Consider the following 27,360-nt stretch of genomic DNA (forward strand, 5'->3'; position numbering starts at 1 on the left):
ATAGCAGGCTGAAAGCACCATCTCTGTGGGAATGCTGAAATGCTTCAGCTTGCCTTAAAGATTATAAAAAAAATCCAAATGACTGCCACTATAAATTGAGTCGAGCACCTGGAGCACCTGTGGCAGTACAGACTGCAACAAACACATGTGCAAGGGAAGAGCCTGGTGGGCTGGGTGAAGTCGCTGATGCTGGAGACACCATGGGACAGTCCCAACACCTCCTCGAGCTGCCAGGCATCAGCACGGCCATCAGCTCTGCTTACTGCCTGAGCAGCGTGAGGTCTGACACAGGTTGCTACGACACAGGCAACAGCCAGCTTGGATAGCATTAAGAAGGTTCAATGACAGACCTGCGTAATAGGCTCCTTTTAATGACTGGGAGCACAGATGATCACCTTCAGAGCTGCAGGACACCAGGGCACGCAGCCTGCAGGTCCCCATGCTGACTGAGGACAGAGGGATGCCGCTGGGAGCAGGAAGCCTGGCTGCAGTAGAATTAGGGATCAACTCTACCAGGTGAGTCTGAAGAAACCGAACTGGCTTTTCCCTGAAAACTTCATGCATGTCAGACTGCTATCTGCACAAGTACCAGTATGCTCTGGGGGTAAAACAGCCTAATGGAAAACATCACCACTTTCCCTTGTTGTCCCCCTTAGAGCTCTTGCAAGTTCAGCAAATACAGAGACAGGTTTCCTTGCAGACTGCCTTTTATTAAGCTTAGCATATGCAAACACTACCAGTAACTCCTGAGCAGAGGGAAACAGGTTACAGTGTAGTAGCAGAGGGGCTCAAACCAGTAGCAGCTCACAAGACTCGTTTACTAAATATTAAAATGCTCACAATTAAAAAAAAGAGCTGAAATGGGTGTTGAGAGACTATCTCACAGAGGAACACCTGCCAAAGACTCAGGCTGCTCTGTCCACAGCAACCGTTGTTTGACTGCCCAGCTCTGAGCTCTTCCCAGATCCAGAGCACAGGAGGTGTTTGGTTGAAGGCGTGAGCACAAAGGGACTGTCCAAGGGAGGAGTGTGTCACCAGAATGACATATGACCTGGAACAGCTGATTTTGTTAACAAACTAGAAGTTGCATTCAATTTGCCTAACAGAAATTGTGCTAAAGCTACAGCAGAAACACAGAGTGGGTGTGAAGAGGAAGGCAGTGGAGCGGTTGGTGTTTTGTTGAGCACAGCACAAGTGCTGCCTCAGGCGGGAAGTGTTGATTCTGAGTTAGCTCAGCCCCTAAAAAGGGAAAGCCTGAAAATGAGAGACCCAGGAAAAAAAAAAAAAAAGGCAGCTTTTATTACAGTCTGGTGATAGAAATACAGAGATAAGGATCTTGTACTGACAAGGCTGAAGACCCTGATATTGAAGACACAAGTGGTACTGTTCAGAAAAAGCAAAAACTCGTGTTCCCATGCAATGCAACTGCATGAGATTTGCTGCAAGACAATCACTTTAGCATGAAGGCTGAGCGTGCTGGAGTGAACCCAACTGGACAAAGTGTCCAGCTGCCTGTTACCACAGATGTTTCTTTCCCCAGTCAGACCACAAAGACACACTCCTAGCTCAAAGACTGGGCTGCAGTTGCATAAAAGTCTGGTGTAAATGCCCCATGACACTGACTGCTGGCAGATACCAGCTCCCAGGCAGGCAAAGGTATTTGTGCTTATCCATTTGTAGTATGTCTTTGACTACAGGTCCACAGGACCAGATTTTTGCTGCATGGAGCAAGCACGTTCCTAAAATATCAGTTCTAATCTGCTGCACTTTATCCATGTTACTGGCCAAGAAAGTTGGTCACCCTGTGCTTTATCCCCTCGATCAGTACCACAGGGCAGTGGCAGGGACCTGCTGCACCAGGAGAGGGACAGAGGGCTGGGTTAAAGCCTGGATCAGGTTGTCACTGGGGGTGCACATGACTGACTGATGTCACAGTTCAGTCTACAAAGAGCGTGACAGGAAGAAAAAATGTAGGGCTTGAAAGCAAAGAGTGCAGAGAGGGGAAACAACTTCCCAGGGCAGCAGTAGAAGCAGCTGCAAGGCAGCAGAGGCAGCCGTACCAACACTGCAGTGCTCTATCCAGCCATCTGTTCCGACAGCACTAACAGGACAGCACTTTGAAAGTCACAACCAGGCACCACTGGGTCAGTCACACAATCAGTGCTGAAGCACCTCCATGGCCAGCTCCAGAAGTCTGCCTCATACCGCTGCAAAGGGATGAAACAGAATGAAAAGGGTGTGGATCAGGCCCAGGGTGCATCACCTTTTGGTGCCCTTACTTCTGCAGACACGTCTCAAAGTAACTGAATCTGAGCACTGACTGAAATGGCTCTCTGTATTAATGCCAGAACCCAGCTCTATCTACCTCCAAGCTGACTTCTACTTGGTCTTCAACAGAGACATAGGCAAAACCATCCCAGAGAGCTTCCAACACAGTTCAGCCAAAGCCAACAGTTAAGGTGAATTTGGACTTGAAATTTTACTACAAAGCCTTCCTACTTGCCACCTATGTGATCTCCCCAAGGTTCCTCTAAGAGGAGGATAACATGCAGAGTAAACACTCTCCTCTGTGTCCTTGCCTGACTTGTTTTTAAGTGCTGCATGAAGCACTCTGTTTAAAACTGCATCATGGGCATCAAACATTCATGTGATTCTCAGCTTTGCATGGATGGTTAACAGCAACATCAGAGAGCAACTAGAGACTTCAGAGAAATAGGCTCACGCTAGCAACCATCAATTCACACCTAGTAGGCTTCTGTGAGCAGTGTGCAGCAGGCAACCCACCTGGGACACAGTTCTCCAAGCAGTGCATTCATTAAACAGGCATCATGAGGGTCCTGACTGTTGGTTCAACAGGAAGATTAGCACTCGCTGGATATCAGCAGTGGTGCAAGAAGATCTGATGGTGAATGTTTAGATGCAAGCTCATACACAGACACACCTGATGCCATTTCAGGAACTGTGATGCAAAGCTGCTAAATTAAGTACTGTTTTTACATAGTTGCTTTTCTGGGGGAAAATGCACCTTAAAATGTCTAGGCATTCAGCTATTGTTTGGAGCTATTAAATATACGGCTTCAAATCTTGTCTCTGGCAAGCATCCCAATTAAGCAGGCATACTGTTGATCAGCTTTCTGATCACATGGGATTTGTTCTGCTGCTGCATCTGATATAATGCTTTTTGCTTTGAAGAATTTCATGTGTAGCCAGAAGGAGGCCCCACCCTTCTCATTTAGAGAGAGAGGAAAAAAAAAATCTCAAAGCCTGCTTCCACTGGCAGCATCTTTGGGAAATCAAAGGCAGGTGAAAGAGCAGTCTCCTGTTTGTCCTGAAACTGGTGTGGAACAAGTTGGGCAGCAGGAATTACAACAAGAGCTCGTTTACTCTGAGCAAAGTGTGGGAAAGCAGGAAATGAACAGTCGTCGCAGAACAAATTTTTATTTTTCTTCTTTGCCCATGTCTCCCTCATGGCACAATTTAGAAAGCAGGGACCTTTCTCATCAAATAAGGTTACCTCTGAAATGAGAGCACTAACTAGACAAAGCAACAGATTCAGTCTCAGAGGCAATTTAAAAGGCAGCAGAGAAATTGTGGTAGAAGTGAACTGGACCTGCAAGATTGCAAAGTGGGAAGATGGGAACTTTCCAAAGAGGAAATCCCAAAGATATTTTGAATAGCCAGCCAAAGAGCATCCACTGTGAATTCCCCACAGAGGAAAACCCCAAACAGGAAAGGTTTGCTTTCGATACAGGGCTAGGAAACCAGTGCTACCATTTTGTGGGAGTTCAGGATTTCCTTCTCATGTACATGCACTTTGGTGAAAAGCGAACTCCACAAAAAGAGGTGCAAAAATCCGCAGCAGATTTGAGTTTAAGATCCAGAGAAACTAATGATTCTTCTTGTGGCCCATTTTCTTTTCTGCTTTACTTTTCCACCTTTGAAATTGGAAGAATTAACAGCATTTCCCTATCTTACATAGCAGGGTGAAGATAAAGCTGCTAGCACATGCAGGATGATCATGGAATAGCCTTCACAAGAAAGAAGGAATGTGCCATGTTGCAGAAATGCCTCAGTCCAGAGGCAGAGCGAAGCACAGCATCATATCAAACTCCTATAGCAAACAGCACAACAGCCTCCAAGAAGGAAAAACACTCCATCAACGTCTTATAAAGATAAACCAGTGATACCCAAACTTGTCAAAAGTGGGTGATGGATGCTGAGTCTGAAGCCCTATCTGTGCAGAGAAGCCAGGCACTGTAGATGGGACACCACGAGGCCAAGTGCAGGCTGATTTACAGACTCATATGTCTTCAGGCTAGAAGAGTTTGTCTTAGGGATCTAGTCAGACCTCCTGGGTGGCACAGCCCAAGGAGCCTCACCCAGCAACTGCACATCAAGTGCACACTGCCCCAGGAAAGACATTCAGCCATGACTTTAAATGGAAAATTCCTAATTAGGCTCACAGTTAAAAATGTGCAGCTTATTTATGTCAGCACTGAAGAGCTTCTTCAAGACCTTTGACATTTTCTTAAAGATAAACACAGTGACAGACTCAAACTCACCAGACGATTGTTGCCTCTTCCCAGATACACCAGCCAGCAGGCACAAGCCATCCTCTCCCTGGCATTAACAGGGTTCTCCAGCCTGAAAACCTGCTTTAACTGGTAGTCCACAGCAGGGACAGCTAATGAAGGCTTCATCAAACCACCTGCTCTGCAAACACCTACCTCCCACAGGCTTCCCTCCCTACCTGAAGAGAAGTAAAACTTTCCCGCTGTAGGTATAAAGCAGCATCACTGAAAAACCGTGACAGGTCTGTGACATGAACACAGTTCTCTGCTGGGGCAGCTGCAATGAAATTCATCTCACTCCCAGACATAAATACCTTACAGTCTGGGTGGGATTCACCTTCCATGTTTTTAGCCCTTGAGTGCAATGTACCTGGTCCAAGGGACTCAGCTGGCTTCTTGCCACAGAAAAGAAGAATTCCAGCATCCTCACCCCCGTGCAGATCAGATATCCAAAATGTGACCCATTGGAATCAAGACACTCAATTTCTGCGATGTACATGAATTAACTGGTCAAAAATCCAGCTAGCGCCAAGATGCTTCCAGTTGATGCACAGGTACTTAGTTATCAGAGGAAAGGAGAGCCACACCTTGCAAGAATATGCAGAGGCAGCATCACAGAGCCCTGTGCTTATAGTATGTGACAACAGAGACTGGATGAGACCAACCCAAAGGCCAGGCTTGCTGTAGCTCTTCAGTCCTGCATTTGGATGCCCTCAGGCAGTACTCAACACCCACCCAGATGCTGCCTGAGTCAGAGCAGAAGGAAGATCTGCCTATTTGACCTCAAGCACAGGGCTGAGGCCTCCAGAAGTAAACAGACAACAAATCTGGACCAACATGAACCCAATCCACTGCTGTAACTTACAATTGGCTGTAGCTGCGCGCCCGGTAGCATGAACTGCATTTGCTGAGCAAACATGGCTGCGGCTGTCTTTTGCTGGATCAGGTTGTTGCGTCCATTTATTTCGAGTTGCGTTTTTAAGTGTGGGGGAGGGTGGAGATATTTGCAGTTCTCTCGGGTACACCGGCCCTGGAAAACATAATGAAACAGCATCTCAGTGCATGTAACACTCATGGCAGCCAGAGAAATTTAATTAAGGATTGTTTGGGTTACTGTAACAACACAATCATCCAGGCAGAGGCATTTTGGTACCTACTGTGCTACTTTTGTGATTTTCCCGTAGCAATGCAATACTTAGGTGAAGAAAAGAGCAACATGACTTCTGCTGCTGTAACACTTACTGAACACTGTCAAGCTAAATCCAAAAATGAAGCTTCCTGACATTAACACGATTGTTGTAAAAATAAAAATAAAACACAAACACCATTATTCTGAGAAGCTAGCACAGCAGTTATAGAAGCAGTATCAAAAATTCCCCATTTTCTTGCGATTCTTGTTTTTCCCCTCCCTTCCAACACCAGGCCACTTAATTGGCCCTGACAACCAGACAGCGAGAAACAAAACTGTCTCTACTGCTTCCCCAGCTGCTTTGGGTAAAACGTCAGACAACTTCTCCCTAAAAAGTACCTCTGATCTTCAGCACACATGTAGTCTGAGATTCTGGAGACTAGCAGTAACAGAAGTAATAATTAAAACAATTTCCCCTTTGTGCTTTCATTCATTAAAAGCCACAGTACTTTGTGTCACTGATTACTTTCCTCCCCTAAATAAATAAAAGTACAAGTGAAACCTGTGGCTCCCAAAAAAGCAGAGTATCACTAATGATACAGATTACCTGAAATAAACTGAAAGAACCACTTTCAAAAAACATCTGTAAACAGTACCTTGCTTTAATAGTGTTTGCAAGTAGTCATATGAATCTTCAAATAAACATTTTTTTAATAAAATAACAAATAATAAATTCTAATAGTCCACTAACCACACAAAACTAGTGACAAATTTTAACATGAAGAATAAATAATTAGTGTTTTTTTTCATTTCCTAGTGTTTTTTTCCTTTCTCTATGTTTTTCCTCCTCAAAAGAGGCATACAGAATAATACAGACATTTTGCACAACTTATGCACAAGTTTTATAAATAAATTTTATGCAAAAATGTTTGTGTGTTTTTGGGTTTTGTCTTTTTTTCTTTTTTTTTTGGGGGGGGGGAGGGAGGGGGAGGAGGGGAAGGATGGAGGAAGGGGACAGTAATTCTTGTGGCTATTCAGAGCCCAATAGAACAGGGCCAGACCTGAGGGACGCAGAGCTGTTACATGACAGATAACTAATAATTGCTGCTGCAGACAGCAAAGGAATAGGAGCATCCATTACCCAGCCTGTGTCCCAGGCATTCTCTCCAAGGGCTGGACACTGAGTTCTCAGCCTCAATATAATTAAGCGTGCTTTCAAAAAAATACAAAAGGGCAAATGAGGTGATCTCCTGTCCCTGCCTGTTGGCAGGATCACACACAGCATAACCATAACCCCATAACCAGATCCACGTGTGTACACTGCTATACACTACCAGACACAGGGCTCAGGCTTGTGGAAACCTCCCTGTGATGTCCCTTGCCTGAACTGAGATGCTCCCCTGGGGATTTTTAAGGCCTGTCTCTGCCAGTAGAAAAGTACAGGTGGAATCACTGCACAAAGCCAGTGCTCTGACACCCTGGAGAGGATGGGTTTATGGGTTTTAACCCTCTCAGCACACCAGAAGAAGCAGGCTGCTGCAAGCTCTAGGTGTGCTTTCTGCTGCCCCTTTCCTGGTAGGGACACAGACTTCATGGAGAAGAGGGCTGCAGAGTTGGTCTGCAGCGTGGAAGGGGCTGTACAATGGAGTGTCAGACTGGAGACAGACTCCTCTTATCTGCTCTGAGGGGACCAAGCAGTTAAACAACTCCCGGCTCACCACTCTTATTTAGAGGCAAATAATTAAATGCAAGAAGTGATGGGCTAAACCTGCTGGGACAGGAAAAAAAACACAAACTTCTCACTCTGCAAAGGCGGGCTTCTGAGTGTGCCTTGCTCCTAGAGGAGGTGCTAAGTGTCTCCTGACAACCAAACCAAAAAAGAGGCGGCTTTATAATGCTATTGTTTTGGCTTCTCTGCAATCCAACAGCACCAGATCCCTAGCAGTGAGTTAATTGCTCACAGGCCCTGAGTACATGAATCTTCATCGCCAGACACTTTCTTACATCTGCTTGAAGTGAGGGTAAAAAGGCACCACGCAGCTTGGTGCCCAGATAAGCCAGGCCTGGGTTGTCCTTCCTGCTTCCCAGACTGATCCTGCTCACCTTGCCTGCAGGCATGAGGAACAGCAAAAGCAACCACGTTGCTTCAAGGTGACGTTAGACACCATCTTGAATCTATTTTTCCAAACCAAGCTGTTTCTGTGATCTGTTTACAGTCCTCCCCTCCCTAACCCATGCGCATCAAAGAGCTCACAAAGAAGGTGGCATCTGTCCAGCTCCATAGGATCAGGTCCCTCTGCAGCCCTTCCCATCACCTGGAACCAGAGCCCAGTTCAGGCTCAGAGCACGCCTGCAGCATCCCACCTCCACAGCTTCTGCAGGGATGCAGACCCACTCAGAGCCGCGTGCTGTCAACGGCCAGGCAGCTGCTCTATTCTAAGCTACAGCCTTCAAGGGCTTACATATTAATCCTACAAATTCTTCCTGGTTGAAACTTGGCATAAGTACCTCGTGTTGGGAAAACACTAAATTTCTACCAAATTTGGAATAAATCTGGGAAGTTGCTTTCTCACTGCAGGAATGGAGAAGATAAAACAGCTACCATTTTTATAAATAATACTTACAGGACCTACTTCAGCTGGAAAAGGACTCTGCTATTCTAACTGAAACTTTGCATGTCACTGATAGCAGGCGCCCCTGCTTGGTGTGAAGCTTTGTGCTTTTTTTTTTTTTTTTTTTCCCCTTCAAAACAGAGTTTATTTGATTCCAGTTGGGGGGTTCTGAAAATAAAATGTTTCTGTTATCAGGAAAACATACAGCATGAGGTCTTGTCTGCAGACAGAGCTGTGAGCAGAAATCAGTGCCCAAAAGGAGGGCTACTGGTTTCAGTGAGGATTTGTGACACATATTTGCAAGGAACTAAGAGCTGCAGAGATGCTACTGCAGAGCAGAGGCTGTAAAGTGCAAGCACTGCTGTCGTTCAGGCCTTCTATGGCTCCAGGAAGGCTAAATGAATCACCATGGCATGCAAATTCAAAATCACACCTTCAACCTAGCTCCCACTTGTCATCATTTTAGTCCCAAGCATCATTAACTGCTGCATTTCACCATGACTGCTTAAAAGCCACAATTGAGAAGAGTTTCACTCTCCAACTCTGCTGTCGATTCTTCATCTGACGATGAATGTTAGGAACTGATGGTGTGACAGAGAGACAAAACATTTCTGTTCCTGGCAACCCCAGTTCAGACATCCAGCTATGAAAAAAAAAATTCAAAATTGCTCTAAAGCAATGGGCACTACTGAACATCCATACTGGTAGGGCTAATCTCTTCTTCTACACTTCTATCATAAAGTCTACAGTTCTCAGTGCTTCTCAGCAACACAAAAGCTTTTCAAGACTGATTTGAGCTCTACGAAAGCAGCCAGAAGGAAGAAGGAACTGACATTATTCACTTCTCAGTACCAGCTGAAACACAGCAGGGAAAACAACAGGGAACAGGTAGCAAATCTGCTGTGTGGATAGTGAGATGGGGACAAATAAGGACAACTCCATTTTATACCTGGGTTCGCCTAGGAAAATGGGAAGAGAAAATATAACAGGCTCCTAAGCTTCAGATGAATATTTTTACCTCTAAAAGGCACCGATTGTTTTGATGCAGTGAGCAGCTGCAGCTCCAGCGTATCGATGTTCAGCACAAGGGCACAAGATGGTCTCAGAGCCCTACACAGGAGCACCGAGCATCACACAGGGAAGCAACTGAACTGGATGGCTGTGTGCATTAGGAAAGGCATGGTGAGAGACTGACCCACGCCACTGAGCAGCGTGCTGAGCCTGCTGTAACCACTGCATCCATTGCGTTAGAATTGGTGGAGTTTGTTTTGGTGCTGTTATTTCAGCACGAGTACCGATTCCAGGCAACACACATTCCCACCCTTTCCCAGGGTGGCACACGAGCCTCCAGCCAGGGAATCACCACCCAGCAACAGACTCTGCTGCTGGCCTTGGAAACGTGCTAAATATAGCCATATTTTCTGGCTCCTCACAAAATGGAAGGAGTATGAAGGACCATATTCATCAGCTTCTTTGCCAACTAGAGCCAGGAGGGAAAAGCATATGGACTGCAATTCCCCAGGCTTAAAAAATGGATATTAAAAATAAATCATTAAAGCATTTTATGAGAGTATCTTCTCCCCCTTCTTCCCACATACTCCCCCACCCTTACAGTAGGCTGCTGGCATGTGACTGACTCTGTGTTGCCAACTGAAGTCATGCTGTGATGGCGCATACTGTAAATGGCTGGCATCTGACACGAGCTAACGCGACAGCAGCTTGCAGTGTAGGTAACAAAGCCAGCTGTTTTGAGTGTAGCACTGATGGCAACACACTTAAATCCAGTCAGAATACCTGTATTACACCTGCCTCATTGGAGTCTGCTGGGCTGCATCTGGTCATCTGCATCCTAGCTTGGATAGATGCGGCTATGAGCACACTGCACACCCGCACATGGCTGGGTGAGCCAACCCCAAGCATGCTGCACAAATTCTCCCCTTACGGGCTGCTGAAGTGAGCCAAACCATGCTACAAAAACAAAACCTTCAGTATAAACCAAAGGCTGTGCTCACATTTGCACCACACTGCTAGGAAGTTTGTTACACACTTTAATTCAGGATGCCAGTGAGGGGTTCCAGAGCAGACGCATTTCTGGTTTTAATGACTGTGCTGTACGTCCTGTCAATCACCAGCAGTTCTCATGTGAAAATCTTTAAGCTAATGTTGCTTTTTCACACACTAGAGGCTGCAGCGGTCTTGGGCCCTGACTGTGCTGTCTTCTCCACAGACACTGGTGACACGTGCAATGACTGACAGGAAAAGGAATGAAAAGAGACCAGGCAGGAAAGGATTTCCATGTTTTGCACAAAACCAGGCACCAAAACACAGCTTGTCTACATAACTCTTCCTTGCATGAAACAGCAGATTTTCCCCCCCCTCAGAGGAACTCTGTGGGGAGGCACAGTCATAGATGCGTTGGCCCTGCTTACTCAGTGCCTCTTGCTCCAGCTCTGCGGCACGAAGCGCTCTGCTTTCACCCACTCAGCACATGCAGAGGCCTTCTCCTAGCTGGGGGGATCCTCACTCCTGCCAGCGCCCAGCACAGCATTCACGTGCTGGATGTGCACCACATCCTTGGCCACCGTGGTTTTTGTAACTACATCTGGAGGGCAGACACAGACCAGGCAGCAGACGTAGCCACAACGCATGAATTAGCGTGTGATGGGGGGAACCAGCAACAGGGGAGCTCCGGACTTCATCCCCTGTGCCCATGCTATGAGCATGTACGGAGCCGCCTGTGCTGCCCTAGGTCTAACCCTATTGCTATCTGCTTTTGAAGATGACAGAGACACTGGCAGGCAGACTTGGCACCTGGTCCAAGCTCCAAGTCTTTTGGTAACCCTGTAAGGACTCACAGCTTCAAAGTTACCTTCCCAGGAATGCAAATGTTCGGGGAGTTGGGAACACTGTCCACCCACTCCCCTAACTCAAGTGTTTCATGTTCCCTACAGTTTGTCCCTAAGCAGTTTGTTCCACGGATGAACAACTAGCATGCCTACTGCACCGTGTGGCTCGTGTTGCTGTCTCCGACGCTGTGCCACATTCCTCTTCCCACACAAGTACAGGGTTGTGCTGGAGGAAGAAGGCTGTCCATCTCCCTGCTGGAGCAAAATGCCTAGCAAACATCAAATAGCATGGAAATGGCAACTGGAAAACAAAGGAAGCTGGGGCAGACAAGTCAGCCTGATCATTAGCAAGTGCTATGTCTCACGGATTGGTGTTCATGCAGCCAAGCTGTCACTCGCTGCAGTTCAAAGACTAGTTCTCTACATACCTTATCTGCAATTCCTTTCTACGGACTAATGAAATGTTGAAGTTACGCTGCCGACTGAGTCAGTGGGAAGTACAATCTTGTAGCCTCCCTTGAACATTGACCAAAGCACAGTACATCAGATAGCTTCTCCTTAATTGCAATGCTTTTTTCCTTGTAGTGTTAGAGCAGCTGACTTTCAGAAAGAGGTTTTAGAATATGATTATGTACAAAGCCCTGCTCCTCACAAACGTGTTCTCATTGTTCTCAGTGGCTGTTGGCCCACTTACAAGGATTTTAACAAGCCGGTCTAGAAGGACCTGGGTAAGTGAGAGACCATCCTTAGGCCAACACAGATCAACTCCACCTATTCTCCCCATTTTTAGTATTTCCCAGGCAAGGAACTCCAACACATCACTCTCCCTGCAGCTACAAAGCTACTCCTGATTCCCAAATGCAGTTTTGCACCTCCTGCAACTGAAGTCCCAAACTCCTTGTTTCACCCCAGAGGGCCAGTACAGCAATTATTCCTTTCCTGTTTGAGAAAGTGCCATACTCAAAGACTGCAGTCACATCTATCTCCATCCTCAAACCTCTCTTCTCTAGACTACGCAAACCACACTCTTTCAACTCTGAACATGGTCTCTAAACCTTTAATTAGGAGCAGCTTTCTCCAGTCACCCTGCACCTCTGCTGATGTGTGTGCATTCACAGGGTACAGAGCTCCAGAAAACCCCTTACCATTGCTGTGGAGATTGGACTTTTTTTTCCCTACCTGCCCTGCAGATGATGTTGCTGTTTATACATCCTAATATGACATTTTCTTTGCCTGTAGCAGCATAACATTTTTGGTTGACTCTCAACAAGCTTCCATCAAGCAGTTGATTACTTACTTCTCATTTCACACTGCTTTTATTGAACTTACACCTTTTTTCTAGATGATTTTTCCAACTTGTCAAGATTATCTGCAACTCTAGACCTGGTTCTCTGAAGTGCCTGTAGTTCCTCCCAGCTCAGAACACCCTACAAATTTAACAAACACGATCTCTATTCCATCATTCAAATCATCAGGAAAAAAAAATAAAAAACAAATAAACTGAACAGTCTTGCCAAGCACATTCTTCTAGGCTGCTACTGAACTCTTAGCAGTCTTCCAAGCAGTTACAGGTTGTCGCACAGAAGTTTCTCCTATGCTTTATTCCCTGTCTTACCTGGAAACTGATTTGTGCCATATCACAAAGACTCCCAAATCAAATGCCAGTGCTCCATCTCCATGTCTCTAAAATAACCCGTCCCAAAGGATTTCAAATTCTACTGCTTCCTCCGCTCCTCTCTCGCCATCCTTGTTAGATGCTAGAGAGCTAGTGGTCTGCACCCGTCCTAGGACAGGACTATTTGCAATCAAGCATGCATTTGTACATAATGTTTCATACAAAGGAACTGTTGGTCTGAAGTTACTTGCAACGGTCTAATAAAAAACTACAGCAAATCTGTGGGTTGTTTTTTTTTTTTCTTCAGGTGCTGGTTTAACCTGACATTTTTCAAATGCAGGTGTAAGACCCACTTACCTCTCAGTAGCCCACAGACTACTGTTAAGACATAGATCCCTGCTGAGAACAGTTCATAGCTGAAAAAGCATAACGTTATCTTCTAGTGAGAATTACCAGATGGCTGATCAGCCTTGAACAGAGGGGGAGCAACACAAATTTCCTACTGTTCAGAAGTATCAAAGTATATGCATAAAAATGCTAGTTACAGCTGATCTGGTAACTTCCAGTTGCAGATAATACAGCTCTTGTGAAATGCATGGTCTAGCTAAGAACGAGTACAGTTCATGAATATGTGATTTGCTGGAGATACATTTCAAACAACCCATAAAAATCACAAAACCACAGCTTTACAACATCTGTAGGATGAGCTTTGCCTCACTTCTTTGAACTTCTCACCTTCTGTATCCAAAGAGCCACCTCCCTGAGCCTGAGCAGACAGATGAGAAGAAAAGTGCTGAAAATACCCCAAACGCTCTTTCATCCTAAGTCAGCTCCCCCTGCAGTAGCTAGACAAACCTCTTCAGATTTTGTTGGGAGCAAACAGAGCAAAGCCAAATGCTTTTCAAGTTCCTACTATCTTATAGCTCAGAAGAGTGCTACAAACAAGAAAAATGATTCCACGCATCACCATGTAATTCACTTAATTGGCCTCATGTCAGGGACAGAAGCAATCCCCCCCTCTCAGGGCTGGTGCCAAGGCGTCTAACCACGCTGCAGCTTCTGCTCCGATGAAATGATGCTCTCTGCTGCAGCAGCAGCTTGTCAGTTCAGACGCAGGCTGCTCAAACAAAGAAGGTCATGTCTTTTGTCAGGGAACAGAGGGCAAGTCAGACGTACCTTTCACCCTCCCCCCAATCTTATTTCCTGGCAGAAAGAGACATGCTGCCATTTCCTACATACTGTTTGAAGAGGTGCTTCCTACAGAGGAGTAAAAACTCTCAAGTTGCCTCAGACATCCACAAACTTCAGGGGAAAAACTGCCTCTGTCACAAGCTCCCAGCGCTACCAAGGCTTGTCACTGAAATAGCAAAGGAATTTCCATCGGCTTCAATGAGTGCCAGGTCAAGCCCTCTCTGAGCAAGCCTAGATGTGATTTTGACTGAAGCTAGTGAACTCTGATGTTTTGCATGATTTCAAATGAAAGCAGGTGACATCTGGCAGCTCCAAAGAGTTTGGACCTTTTTGAACTGAAAGCTCAAAGCAAAGCCCAGTGGTATGTGCAAGCACAGGGCAGCTAGCAAGCTCTCAGAGTGAACCAAGGAGCCATATCATGCTCACCCCAGGGAAGAGATGCTGGTACATTCTCTAGTCCTGCTCTACCTTGTTCTCTCCCTACAGCTGTGGGCAGAGCTCTGGGAGGCCAACCAGGAGGTAAGCAAGGATTTGGGCTTCAAAAAAATTCTGTTCCTCTGCAGCCTTTAAAAAGGCAGATGGAGCAAATATAGTCACTTCAGTCCAGTGAGGCTTTTTACATCCAGTAAATTAGAAAAATGCAGAAGGAATGGGAAGCTGAGACAAAAATCCCTGGCTCCAGCACATTGGCACCATTCATCAGTCTCCCTGTCTGACCCTTGTGACTGCTTTGCTAGAATATTTTTGCTTTGCAGGGAGGTGGAAGGAAGGCCAGGAGGAAGCAAAACGTCAGCATCATTTTTGCAAGTACATTTGAGTCCAGACAAAAGCCATCAACAGCCTGCTGAGGGGACTGCTCATCTAACAGTGCTGGAGACCTGTACCTCCATCTCTCTGTCATTCAGGCCTTTGCCCATGAAAGCCCAAACCAAAACTGAAGAGACCATGTTCCTGCACACCCCTGCCTTGGGGGAATATACTGTGCTGGAGCCCTTGGGTTGAAGACAGACGAGCAGGGTATTCAGAAGCTGAGACAAGGTACTAACCAACAGCTGCACTGATTACCCAGGAAGGAGTTTTCATCTAAACAAACTCATTATTTCCCCCTTTGTGGCTTTTTCAGGCCACACAGCACCCCAGGCAAGCTCAGGGGACCTGATACCGCGACCGCTTCTCCATCCCAAGACAGGGAAGCAAGTTGCCCTTCCAACCTGCCACAAACCCAAGCTGATGGGCCTTTGGTTGTGCACCTGTCCTACAGCTTGACAGGCCTTCATCAGCAGGCTTTGTGTGACAAACAGCAGCACTTTGCTCATACAGGGGACACACTTCCCATCATGGGACAGGAACAGTTCAGCTACTAAACAATTTCACCTGTACTTTTGAAGCTAAGCACAATTTTTTTTTGGTGAGTGAAATAGCGTTGAAATAGACATCAGAAGCAAAATGCTGGAAACAGATGCACAGTGTGGAAAAATACCATTGCAGACACTGGTCCTTTCAAATGGAATGCACAAAGCTATAAAGCACTTGGGCCAGGGGTTTCTCAACATCAGAGGCTTTCTGCTGGGATACAAACATGCTTATCTAGGACTCTCTTAAAAAGTCTGCAGCCTAAAAACGTTTGTGAAGCTTGGTTTTGTCACATAGCTCATAACAGAACACAAGAGAAAAAGCCAACACCGCAACGTTTCTACATCAGTGTACCCTTTTTGGTATCACCTTAACCAGTGACAACCATAACTGCTACCAACTCTGCAGGCAAATCCTGCTCCACACAGACAGGATGGCTTGTTAGCATGGAGCTCGTGTATTTAAACAAGTACCATCACCCTGGCAATTTTTTAAAAATTTTAATTAGAAACAAGGGTGACATGCCTCTGCTGTATTCTGGTGGACTCCAAGTAGCCACAGGCACCAGCTTAGTCTCCCCACTCCTCATTCACCTGGCAATTAGGAAAGCTGAGAGCTGCTGTGAGTGAAATTTACTTTTGCACATTGCTGAATACAGCAATGTTCTGCTGAATTTCCCCAGGACAGCACAAAGAGGTCATGGCTGTCCTGCTTTCATGTAGGATTTTCATTCCAAGCTGTTTGTTATACTTGAAGTTCTTACAAACTCAGAACAGTTATTTTGTTGGGGAAAAGCCCTGTAGCTCCTTCATTATATTTTTACAACTTGACAACTCTTTCCAGCTCTGTTCTCCTGCCAAGCTCTCTTCATTCAGGCCAATGGCATGCTCTGCTATGCTCAATGAAAAACGTGTATTGATTTTACGTTTTTTGTTTTGTGGAACATTTTTGCTTGCTCCAAGCAATGGACAGTGTTTACCAAGTCCAAAACATATATATTGAAAGAGTACAGCACTGTCAAAGCATATTTTTTTTATGAACTGCAGAGCCAAAGAGCAGGAAAACATATTTATGTGAGAGATTACTACTTGTGTTGAACAGCAATCTCATTTCACAAAAGAGGAAAAAAGTGGTGGTTTTTTTGTTTTTTTTTTAAACACTTATCTGGCAATACATTTTGATCAAGTTATGTTTTGTTCACAATCCGTTAACAGCACATACTTGAAATGAGGTTAAAACAGAACGGAAGAGTCATCAAGTTTGGAGTTCTGAACTCATCATTTGATCATATCTAACGTCTTCAAAGTATTCTGCTATGCTCCCAGGTTCAGGAATGTTGAAAGCATAGTGAAATATTTCTTTAATACAGTATCAAATACAAGTTTTCTCCAAGTGCAACAAGCTTTTATAGACATCCCTAGCCTTAGAACTGTTCAAGCAACTGATCAATAACAATTATGAAAGAATGCATTTAGTGCCCTGTAAAGAGAGCAAGTTTAAAGGCTTGTTTAGCCTTAGGATCACTGCATGTATTTAGAGTAGGACATAAAGCAGGTGACATCCTCCAGTGTTAATATTCCTAGGGGTGAATGTTTCTGTATGGAGATATTCTTAAGTAAAGAAATCGATTCTACCTGGAAGATAGAAACACTGGCATTTCATTGATTTTTTTTCTGTAATAATGTAAAAAAAACCTATGCCAGTCTCAAACAATATTGCACAAATACAGTATTAAAATCAACAATAACAAAAAAAAAAAGACACAAAAAATATTCTTTAATATGTTTTACACCTTTTGTCAGTGTTGCTCCAGATTGCTATTACACCAGGCCAGCTTTTGACAATACGAGGTGTAGTTTGTCTTGCTCCTTAAACCACTTTTTCATTGCAAATCCCATAATCCAATTCTACAACTTTCACTGGCTGATTGAATCTGTCAAGGTCATATGGAAAGTTGATGCTTCTGACCTTCCTCTACCTACAGTCTGTTGAATATTACAATTGAAGCAGGCAAACCACACGTAGACAGACCCAAGCAAAGTACATTAAAGCCCAGGAGAATAAATGTTAAAGCACTGTGTTCATGAATACAAATATCAGACGTGTGACCACCTCTGGCTGCCTCACTCCTTGAGTTTACACAAGGGAAAAGACAAACAAGGAAGCACAGACTGTTAACTAAGAGTCCAAACCCCAAACCCTCTCTCCTGTCCTATGGAGGGCAAAGTGATGCTCAGAAAGCCTCATTCTCCCTCTGCTTTGGAGATAATTAAAAACAAAACACAAAACACAGAAAATGAACCTGCAAATAAAAACTTCCCCCCCCCGATTTTTAGAACTTGGCAGGAAATAACATCTTACCATCTGAGAATTAGCCCAATTTTTGTTCGTGTTGTTGCTTCACTCTGAAAGCAACAGCTTAATGGGCATAAACAGATTCCTGTTTTTCAAAAAAATAATGAAAAAGTTAAAAAAAAATAAAAATTATTTCCATCTGGGCTGACAATTCACAGGGAGAATCCTCAGTCTAGAAAAATAACTTGGCAGGATGTTTTTCAGCCTCAGCTACTAAGGGGCTGCCATGGAGTAACACAGCTGCACCGTTGTGCCAGCAGCTCTCTGGGCAGGGAAAGATGCTGGCTGGGCTTTCCTAGCTCCAGCTATCAGAGGGGGGCACACCACAGAAGTGCCAACCCCAGCTTTCCACCCTTCTGCTGGTGACACCAACAGACCTTCGAACAGCACAGGATGGCCCCTCTGTCCATTACCTTAACCCACTGAAGAAGGTGACTACAGGCAGACACAGCAGAGGGTGACGTCCTCAGCTGCCACTGTAGGATCTGCTCCCAGATATTCACTTAGCATTCACCTCATAGCTGATGAGCTCAGGTTTCCTGGCAGCTACGCTCCCGGGTGTCAGCTACAGCTGGAGACCATCCACCACCTCCCACAGGCCTTTGAGACTGGTGCAAAGAAAGCACCTTCAGGAGAGCTCCTCCAGCCTGCTAAGCGCAATGGGAAAGACCGCACACCTTAAACAGGTCTGAGCTTCCAAGGGGGGCATTCAGGCCAAGTGCCATTGAATCACAGGCCTCCTCTATCTAGGAGGCAGCAAGGCTTGAAAAGAAATGAAGTGAGGAAAAACATAATAATAAAGGAAAAGAAAAATAAAACCCGCCTTGCCCCAGGCAAATATTTCACCTTGGTTAGCTTTTGGAGATTGATTTGTGTTCTTTATACTTTATTACAGCCAGTAACGTATGCACATTTAAGTCACAGAGGATTTTTCATTTAAGAAAACTCCTTCAGATGTGTTCTTTAAGAAATGTCTAGCACTAGAAAGCAGATATGTCACTAGTCTTAGCTACAATCTCAAGTGAAAGGAAGGTAAAGGCAGTGTAAATATTTGTTAAGAGTCCAGGGCACAGCCCACAGCAGCAGTGGAGCACATGGGCTGCAGCAACAACAGGAGGAGTCTTTTACAGACAGTAATTTGTCCGCAGACATTAAGATAATGCAATACCATCTCTGTGGGCAAAGAGAATTTGGTCAATAACACACTGCAAACTATGGGACAGCTTTAACTGCACGTCATGTGTGCTCATCACAAGTACCACACAGGCAGCGAGTCTGAAGGGACAGCACGCCTAATTCTGTGCCAGCATCTGAAAACCTGTTAATTTATGATGGATTTATTAGAGCAGCCTCAGCCACAGAAAAAAACTTCTAATGATCTGTCCTCATTACAAAGCTCCTTGTGGAACCTTTTTCCTCCCAGTCTGTCATCCAGAGTCTCCTGGGGGTCTGTGCAAATTCAGGCTCCCTAACCCTGCTGAGCCAAAGCAGATCCACAGCCTTGCTCCTTGAGCACAGTCAAATAATAAACCCTTCCCAGGACAGAAGCCAAATGGAGGCTGCAATGCTGACCTACAGACATGGAAATCAGAGCAGCTATGGCAATATACTGCCCAAAGACCCCCAAAATCTAGTAACGTCTGTTTTCTCCAAACAATGCCAGGAACGGGGATTAACTAATAAGGCATTTTATAGAAAACAATTTCAGACGCTGAAAGGTTAATTTCATGTAGCTGCTGATTAGATCTGTTCCCTCTCATGTAACAAGAGCTGTAGGACAGGACGATGAAAAGGTTGTACAGCCTTATTCTGGGGATGTATCCACTTTCTCCTGCAGGATGCAACTTCTGCCCTGCCAGAAATCCTGACCTAAATTCTCTTCTGAGTGGCACTAGTACAAGCCCAGAATAACACTGCTCAGTAACAGAACAGTAAAGAGGGGAATGTGACATGTGTGTGTGTCTGTCTGTCCATCTCAGCAGACCAACAGAAATGGAACTGACCAGAGCTTTCATTTCATTCCCTTTGTTTTTTGGAGTTTGTTTTTAGTAGCTGCCAGATTCAGGTATTTGGGTTCAACAGCATAAAAGCTGAGGGAGGTGGAAGGAACTAAAGCACGTCCATGTGCACACACTTGTTTATTCAGGCTTCAGTCGCAAAAAGCAAACTGATTAAATTACTGTGTTTTTTTTTCTGTCCTTTCCATATTACCACTCTAATTTCCAAACTCCTGCCCTCAACTTCCACTCTGAGCTGCTTATCCTCGTCCCAGTCACCCATACAATACAGCCTGCCTGCCATTCAGCCTTTTGCAGACACAAAGGAATGCAAAGATTCGCTTTCTAATAGAAAACAGCCTTTAAAAGCTATCTTGACAATATGACTTCCTTACATAAGCTGGCAGACACCCGACCTCATGTATTCTGCTGCTGCCACCGACAAGAGAGACCTTCAGACACAGCACAATCCTCTCTTAAAAGGACAGCAAGAAAAAGACCTTTCACTGCCCTGATCACGTAGAGCCAGGATGAGAGTCAGCTGTGATGCAAACATTAATTTGTGTTTAAGCAAGACGGGCCCATAGCGTATGGGGTGAGGAAAGATTTTTCTGCAAGGCAGCGTGACCTTTCCTGAGGACATCTGCAGCCTTGCTGGCCACGTGAGAGGAGTAGCTGCTGCAAAGAAGCTCCAGTGTCATTAGCGAGTCTGGAATGCAGCACAACCGGTGCCTACGTCAGTGAACACCCGGCTGGAAAAAACGCTCTCACTCGTTTAAACTGATAGATGGACTTATGATAGAGCCTGGGCAGAAATCCCATGCAAACTTTTCTGTAAGTACCTCTGATACAAAGGAGGAGTATTTAAAGAATAGCGCTAAAACTTTTTATCTTGCTGGGCTACTCCTGACAGGGTTACGCTCAGAGGATGCTTTAAGTCGATTTGTGCCAACTCTAAGAAAACAAGACACCAAAAATCATTTACATTGGTGTTTTTATCCTAGCTAATGTAAGCTCTGTTCTGCGTAAATGCTTCTAAAGATTTTACATTACCTTGGGCTCTCCAAAAAACCCACACAGAAAAACACAAAAACAACAGCAATCAAAATCCTTTTAATCCACTCTGCGCTACATCACACAAGGCCACAACAGGGGATTTTTGTCTGTAGGAATACAAACACTCATCGATGAGACAGCTCTGGGTCCTGCTCTGAATACTACCCAAACACAGAACAAGACGGTCTTTGCCTGAAGAGTTTTCACAGTCTCAATACACAAGACTTGGTGGAAAAAACAACACTATTGCTGGGAGCAGCCTCAGTCACTCCGCAGATCTGCCACATGAAGAGCCCCCTTCTCTGCCATGTCTCTCTGCACTGTAGGAAGCTACAATGTAGAACTGCTTGCTACCATTCTTTATGAATCATCTCCAAATTACTGATCCTCCATAACCATGAGGCCGTGTGACAGCAAGGGGGGGAAAGCATCCAGTTATGATTCTGCTGAGACTCGCAGGAGGACTGACTCCATTGCATTTCACATCCAGGCAATTGAATTCAGCCTGCAAGTTGTGCGCACAGGCTCTGCAGGAGACCACTTCTGCGCTCCCTCCTCAAAGACTTGCTAACTCAGGCAGACAATTCACTTGGAAGCGAGCCTCCAGATGAGCCTCTCCTTGCTGCAGCTGCAGAGCTGCGGCCACGTGGCCCTGGGTGCTGAGCTCCTACCTCCCAGCAATAGACACGGTGCTCTCCCCACCTCCGCATCGCCAGCTGAAAGCAACCCCATCCATTTGCCTCTCAGCCCCCGAGGCACTTTTTTTCCTAAAGGCTCCAAACCGTGGCTCACAAACCAAACGTTTGAGTGGGCTCCGGTGACAGAAGTGTGACACAGAGCTGGTGGGGAGGCAGTGCTGGATAATCCGCCCCCTGCTACAGCATGGTGGGCAGCCAGCCCCTGCCACTCAGGCTGGCGTGCCTGTGCCCAGCCTTCCCACCCCATGTGCCAGCCCCAGGAGCTCCCGGGAGCTATTCCCCCCTGCCATCCACCTCTCCCGGCCCCATGAATGTTTCAGACATCTCTGGCCTACTTTCATCAAGCTGACAGCTCCCCAGCTCTGAGCACCTCTGAGTCACTCAGCCTGCTCGCCTTGTTCCAGCTCCTACACCTCAGAATGCAACGGGGGCTTTACAGGCAACACGATTGACACAGCAGGGAGCCAAAGTCTGCAGGGAGGTAACTGTGATGATTACTGCTTATCTGCAAGTGTACCAGGTGCACTGAACTAAAAAGTGACCACAGAAGCAACAGGAGGAGGGAGAGGCTGAGGAGACTGCCCAGGTTGCCTCGTTCAGTCCCCACTGACACCACCATCTAATGACAGGGGTGGAGAGGGGCAGCGGAGCTGCAGGAGGGCTCGGGGACAAATAAACCCAGAGGGGAGGAGGATACAGAGCAGAAAGGAGGAGAAGCTAGGCATTGGAATAAGGCTGCAAGTCTTGTGACATTGGAGTGAGATTTGGGAGGACGCCTGCAAAAAGCACCAGATGCATTTTTAACACCTGCCACTCCAGAGTTTGGGAAGAAGCAACACTGCATCAGAAGACAAGCCTGTGCCTCAGAAATCCAGTTTTATGCAACAAGATTCCCTCACAGGGAGTAAAGCACTTTACTTCCTACAGTTGACCTCAAACCTCTGAGAGTCACCTCTGCCATATCTGCGTGACTTTGCAAGCCCTCCTTGAAGGTTCATCTCCATTTCCTGCTTTCACTTCCCTGCTGTCTGGGCTACTCAAGCATTTCTGCATAGGCTGAAATGCCTCCCCCAGCAAGGCTCTTGCTTCCTCCTGCCAAACTCAGAGCCCAGCCAGCACTCTGTACCTGCAGTGCCACAAAAAGGGACCCCCAGGAGCAGAGCCCCAGTACCACACGTGGCACGGTGCTGCACAAACGGAGCATGCACGATCAGGCTGAACTTAATGGTCAGAAAGCAAGCTCAACTCACGCTCTGATCCTGCGGTAACTACCAGCAATGGGAGGACACGCCGGTCAGCAGGATCAGCCGGTGCAGTTGAGATTACACGCTGAGGTTTTGTTTTCAAACTTTGCTCAGTTGTGGCAGGGGCTCTTTAAGGACCTAATCTCCATGTGATTGTTCCCAGCACCAGCCATGCCCCTGCGGATAATAAGGACTTAGGAACCCCCGTCACATAGAGGCTGTGCTCTCAGGCAGGCTAACTGCAACCCTCCTGTGGCTGCACTGCCCTGGCTGAATCCTGACCCCAGCAAAAGCAGACGGGTACTTCACGTGCTGTCCCTGCAGCCCCTCGATGCAGTGGGGCCATGCAGGCAGGGCAGAGCTGTTTTCTCTCCATAAGCACACAGATGTGACCACAGCAGCTACCTGCACATTCAAAGCAGAAGCAAGGAGACAGAGTTAAAGCATCACCATCTGGGCCAAGGGCTTAAACCCTCATCAGAGCCTGGTGTATGTACTGCTGGGCAGGGAGAAGGGCATCACTAACACAACCCAGCTGATCCCCAAACTCCTGTCTGTCATGGTTTACTTTGACACCTAGTTTAGAAGAGACCAGCTAGAAGCAAACACTGTGTTAATGTAGTGTCCATGTGAGCCTGCCTCAAGTTGATCCATTTAAAAGACACTGCTTCGCTGAGGAGCCAGGAGGATGAGAGCAGCCTTTTCCCTCAAACCTTCCTGTCTAGCAGTGATGCACACCAGCCCTCTCCAGCCATCTCAGTGGCAGCTAAGCCTTGCTAACCCCAAATGGGGACTCGACTCTCCAGCTGGGCTCAGAGAAGGTTCAAGAGGCTCAAGTCGCAATATTTCTAAGCCTGAGCTACTTTTCCCTTCTCTCTGCTACGAGATGATCCAATTCCCCCATGCACGGAGGAGCAGCACTCGCTGACATGGAGAGGCTGTGCCTAGAAAAGGAAGACTTGATCCATGCAGACCCACCCAGAGGGAGTGCTGGGGGCAGAGGCATGACAAAACTCAGTGCACACCACTAACCAGTTAGCAGGGAACCAGGCAATGCCTCTGATGTCATACTAATTCTCTAGGACCAGCTAACCTGATCCTGGGACTGTTACTGTAAGCAGAATTTGTCTCCACTTTTTAAGGGTGCTTTCTTTGCGAGCTCACCTCAGCCAAGGGTCACAGCAAGCAGTGTCCCCACAGCAGTTGTGCAGGGCTGGGCAGCGAGTGTTTCTGTCTCCTCTGCAGCCACATTAAGGCATGCAGAAGTGGCCTGTTTCATGTGTTCACATTCTACTCTCGCAAGAGAAAAACTTGTCCCCTAGAGCGCAGGCTGCCACCTTGCAAACAAGGTCAGACACCGACCTCCTCCCCCACTGTCAATGACCTTATTAGCACTGATCATGGTTCTAATAATATCCCACGTTGTAAGCGGGCCATCTGCTATAACATTTCGCCACAAACTTTGGGAATTGCAAGTGCTCTCGGTTTGAGTACACTCATTTCTCAGCAGGCCCATTTTCTCCTTCAGGAGTATGTACCTTCCCCACAGTTTTAAACTATGTGCTATGGAAAGGCACTTCTGGATCCCAGCTTTCCAGCTTGGAGCTCAAGCATAACACAGGAAACAGCACAGAGCCACACCAAGGTGCCGGCTTCAGACAGAAGTGAAAATACACCTAGAGGTTAAAATCCAGCAGTCCAGAATCACAGCCTCCAACTCTTCTGATGGCGGGGACAGAGTAACCAAGGCACTGAAAGCCAACACCAAGGCCAGACACTGAGCAGATGTTCAGAGAGTCAGATGTCAGAAGTGCCAAGGCTCCTGCGAGCACAGATCACCACTCCTTTTGTGCCATGTACTTTATATCGCATGGGCAGTAGAAATATTTTACCACCTTAACACGTTAGCTAGAGTTAAGCAGAATGTTTCCCCTTCTGTTCCAGGAGAGAGGGCTTTCAGTAACAGGCAGTCTTGTTTGCAGAACTAACCACATTTGATAGCTATTCATTTAGACAGAGTCAGGTTTTGAAATGCTTACTCAGTCAGGACATCTAAGACACCCAGGGTCTCGTTACTACAGTAGCTCAACTCCACTCAGTCTAAGGCATTTTCTTTGTACTGCTTCTGAGAGGTCAAGAAGTGCAATTAGGCACGGAGACTGGCATTGCAACACTTTTAAGGCAGGCTGCATCATAGCAAGGCTTCGAAGGCTGTTTTTCCAAATCCTTGGTTTTTCCTTTAATCAAAAGGCCATCGTTTGACACAGTAGGAGAGACTAAATGGGACAAGTGGTCACTGCATGGTTCTCTGCAGTTTTAAGAATAGCAATAAAACAACATTAATAAGCCATAAATAAAACTGTGCTTGTATGGGGGCAACATTCACCCAAGTGCCTCAAATTCATTTATTTAATACCAGCTTAACAATATTTATAGGGGCAGGTTTTCAAAGAGCTCAGCTCCTCACTTGGAAATCTAACCACTTATTTAAATGTTCTGTGGGAGATGTCAGACTATGGGCTCTCCAGAAAACCTGGCATATCTTGTTTGTATTTGTTTGAAAGCTTCCAAACAGCTCAATTACATAAATACACATTACTGCACCGTCTTTCAGATGAGTGAACCAAGCAGCAGAATGCAATTGTCAGCAAAGGGACTACATCAAACTGATTCTACACTACTGAAGAAATCCACCAACTCCATGTGCTCGTTCAGTGTCATTCTCCTTGAAGGAATCTTCTACCCTCTTCCCTGCAGCCAGCTTCATCAGGCTAATGCAATCAAGAGAAATAGCTGGGTAGATTTGCTGACGAAGCAGCAAGGCGGGACACCATGCCCAAGCATGGCTCCACATTTACAAGGATCCCATTTGCCCCAACCCCCACTAGGGTAGGGACTTGCAGGTTTGGGACATCTATGTGAATCCCAGCATCAGTTACTGTTACAGATCAGGTCTAGACGAAGGAAGGCTTGAACTTCCTTCCCCATGTGGATCCGGCGATGCTGCAGGTTACATTACAGTGGACACCGAGGTGCCAGAGCTCACTGTAGGCACAACCAACCCCTCTGCACTCCCTCGGCCAGCTCCTGGCTCTGACTCACAGACACACAAGGGTAAATGTAAAAGCTGCTAGAACTTGCCAGCTAGGTTTTAGAGCCCCATCTCACTCCTTTCAGTGCAGAGACAACCCCTGGGGCTTGCCAAGCACGGCATTGCATTTGCACTGGGTCACAGGCACCGAGCTTGTGCTTGCACATCCGAGCAGAGCTGGCAGGACTGTGAGCATGTGTGAAGAAAGCTCTTCTGAACTGGAAAACCAAAGGTAAGAGAGGAAACTACAGGCAGTTCTTCCCCTTGGATAAGGGCTGATAAGGGCTTTCCCTCTCTCAAAACCTGATTCAACAGCTCACTTCAGCACAAGGAGTCCTTTGCTTTCCACAGTAATTCTAAACTGCTTAAAGTCCGACTTAAGTATTTCACATAACTGGAACGTCAGTCTGGAGGGCTTTGCCCTTAAAAAAGGGAAGTAAGACTCAGGAGCAGGAGATGGCATGCCATGGCCCATGCAACACTGCAATATGCCCATAAAAGGTTTCAAAATGTATGTGCTTAAGCGGACGCCGTAACTCAGAAGGGTTTAGAGTCACATCCCAAAAGAATTTCTCTCCTGCTTTTTTAGGCAACTGTGAGCAGCAGTCAGCACTTTACCATCATCTTCCCAACCAGAAAACCAAGGTTACTCTTGGCTGATATTAATAATGTAAATGCTGCTGTCTTTATCCTTTTGGGATGGTGGTTTGCTCACGCCACGGGGACAAGATCGGGACACTGTGAACTGCAGACAGCAGCAGAGGCCCTGCATTGCCAGGGCTGGCTGATGAGGAGAGGAGAGGTTGGCAGGAAAATCCTGCTGTTGAATTTGCTTGGCCTGTCTCCCCTAAGAGGCTGGCCTCCAAAGTGTGGTCTCAGAACAAGTTTGTGGCCACAGCTCTGCTATCCAACGTGTTCTAGGGAAAATGCAAACACATCTGAGAAACTCTCCCAAGGAAAAGTTATTAAAAAAAAAAATAATCACGTACCTAAATGACAAAAGAAAACTACAGAGGTCTTGTGTGGCTCCTTGCACCAAGACCACCTCAGGGGCCCAGCCCTCAAGTGCAAGTCTGCACTCGCACCTCTGCCAGACTCTCTGAACCTGACCCAAGGACACCACACGTGAGAACAGCACCCCAAATTCAGGCAACCATACACTGCCATACACAGATCTGCTCGGCATCTCCCTGACGAGTTAAATCCCAGCACAACACCAAGCTTGCCAAGCACCCACTGCAAAGCAAGCACCCAAAATCTATCCTCCACAGGTATAGGAGGGTGAGGCCATTCAGGCCAATTTGGCATACCGGGACCAACACTTTCACGAAGAAGTCGCCCAAACCTAATCAGTTAAGAAAGTGTGAATCTCCAGGAATCCCCAAGAAGCCCTCTACCCTGGGATGGCGTCTCACTTCTCAGTTTCCACCAGAGCTACTTGGTACTCCCAGTATTTCCTCGGAGCTTCTAGCAATGAGCTAAGAAGGGAGCACTACTCCAGCATAGCACCAAAACTAGACTACGCACAAGAAAATCTATGGACATCTTGTCTTTGTCATGTTATCCTTGAACAACACCAGGTTTTTACAAGCCACATATCCT

The 27,360-nt window shown here is 46.3% G+C and overlaps 1 protein-coding gene across 14 annotated transcripts in view; it reads right to left on the reverse strand.

The window, feature by feature from the left end:
* MBNL3 (muscleblind like splicing regulator 3) overlaps window positions 1-27,360 on the reverse strand; it is a 98,680-nt gene that overhangs the window by 30,546 nt on the left and 40,774 nt on the right. For all 14 annotated transcript variants that reach the window (XR_005268428.2, XR_005268427.2, XM_038184674.2 and 11 more), the window contains one exon: window positions 5,437-5,601. Coding sequence is in view for 12 of the 14 variants with exons in the window: in XM_072042995.1 (XP_071899096.1) it covers window positions 5,437-5,601 (165 nt within the window). In the remaining 2 variants the exon portion in view is untranslated. The remainder of the gene's footprint in view (window positions 1-5,436; window positions 5,602-27,360) is intronic.

This window comes from Anas platyrhynchos, chromosome 10 (genome assembly GCF_047663525.1).
Source record: "Anas platyrhynchos isolate ZD024472 breed Pekin duck chromosome 10, IASCAAS_PekinDuck_T2T, whole genome shotgun sequence".
In the NCBI taxonomy this organism is placed as follows: domain Eukaryota; kingdom Metazoa; phylum Chordata; class Aves; order Anseriformes; family Anatidae; genus Anas; species Anas platyrhynchos.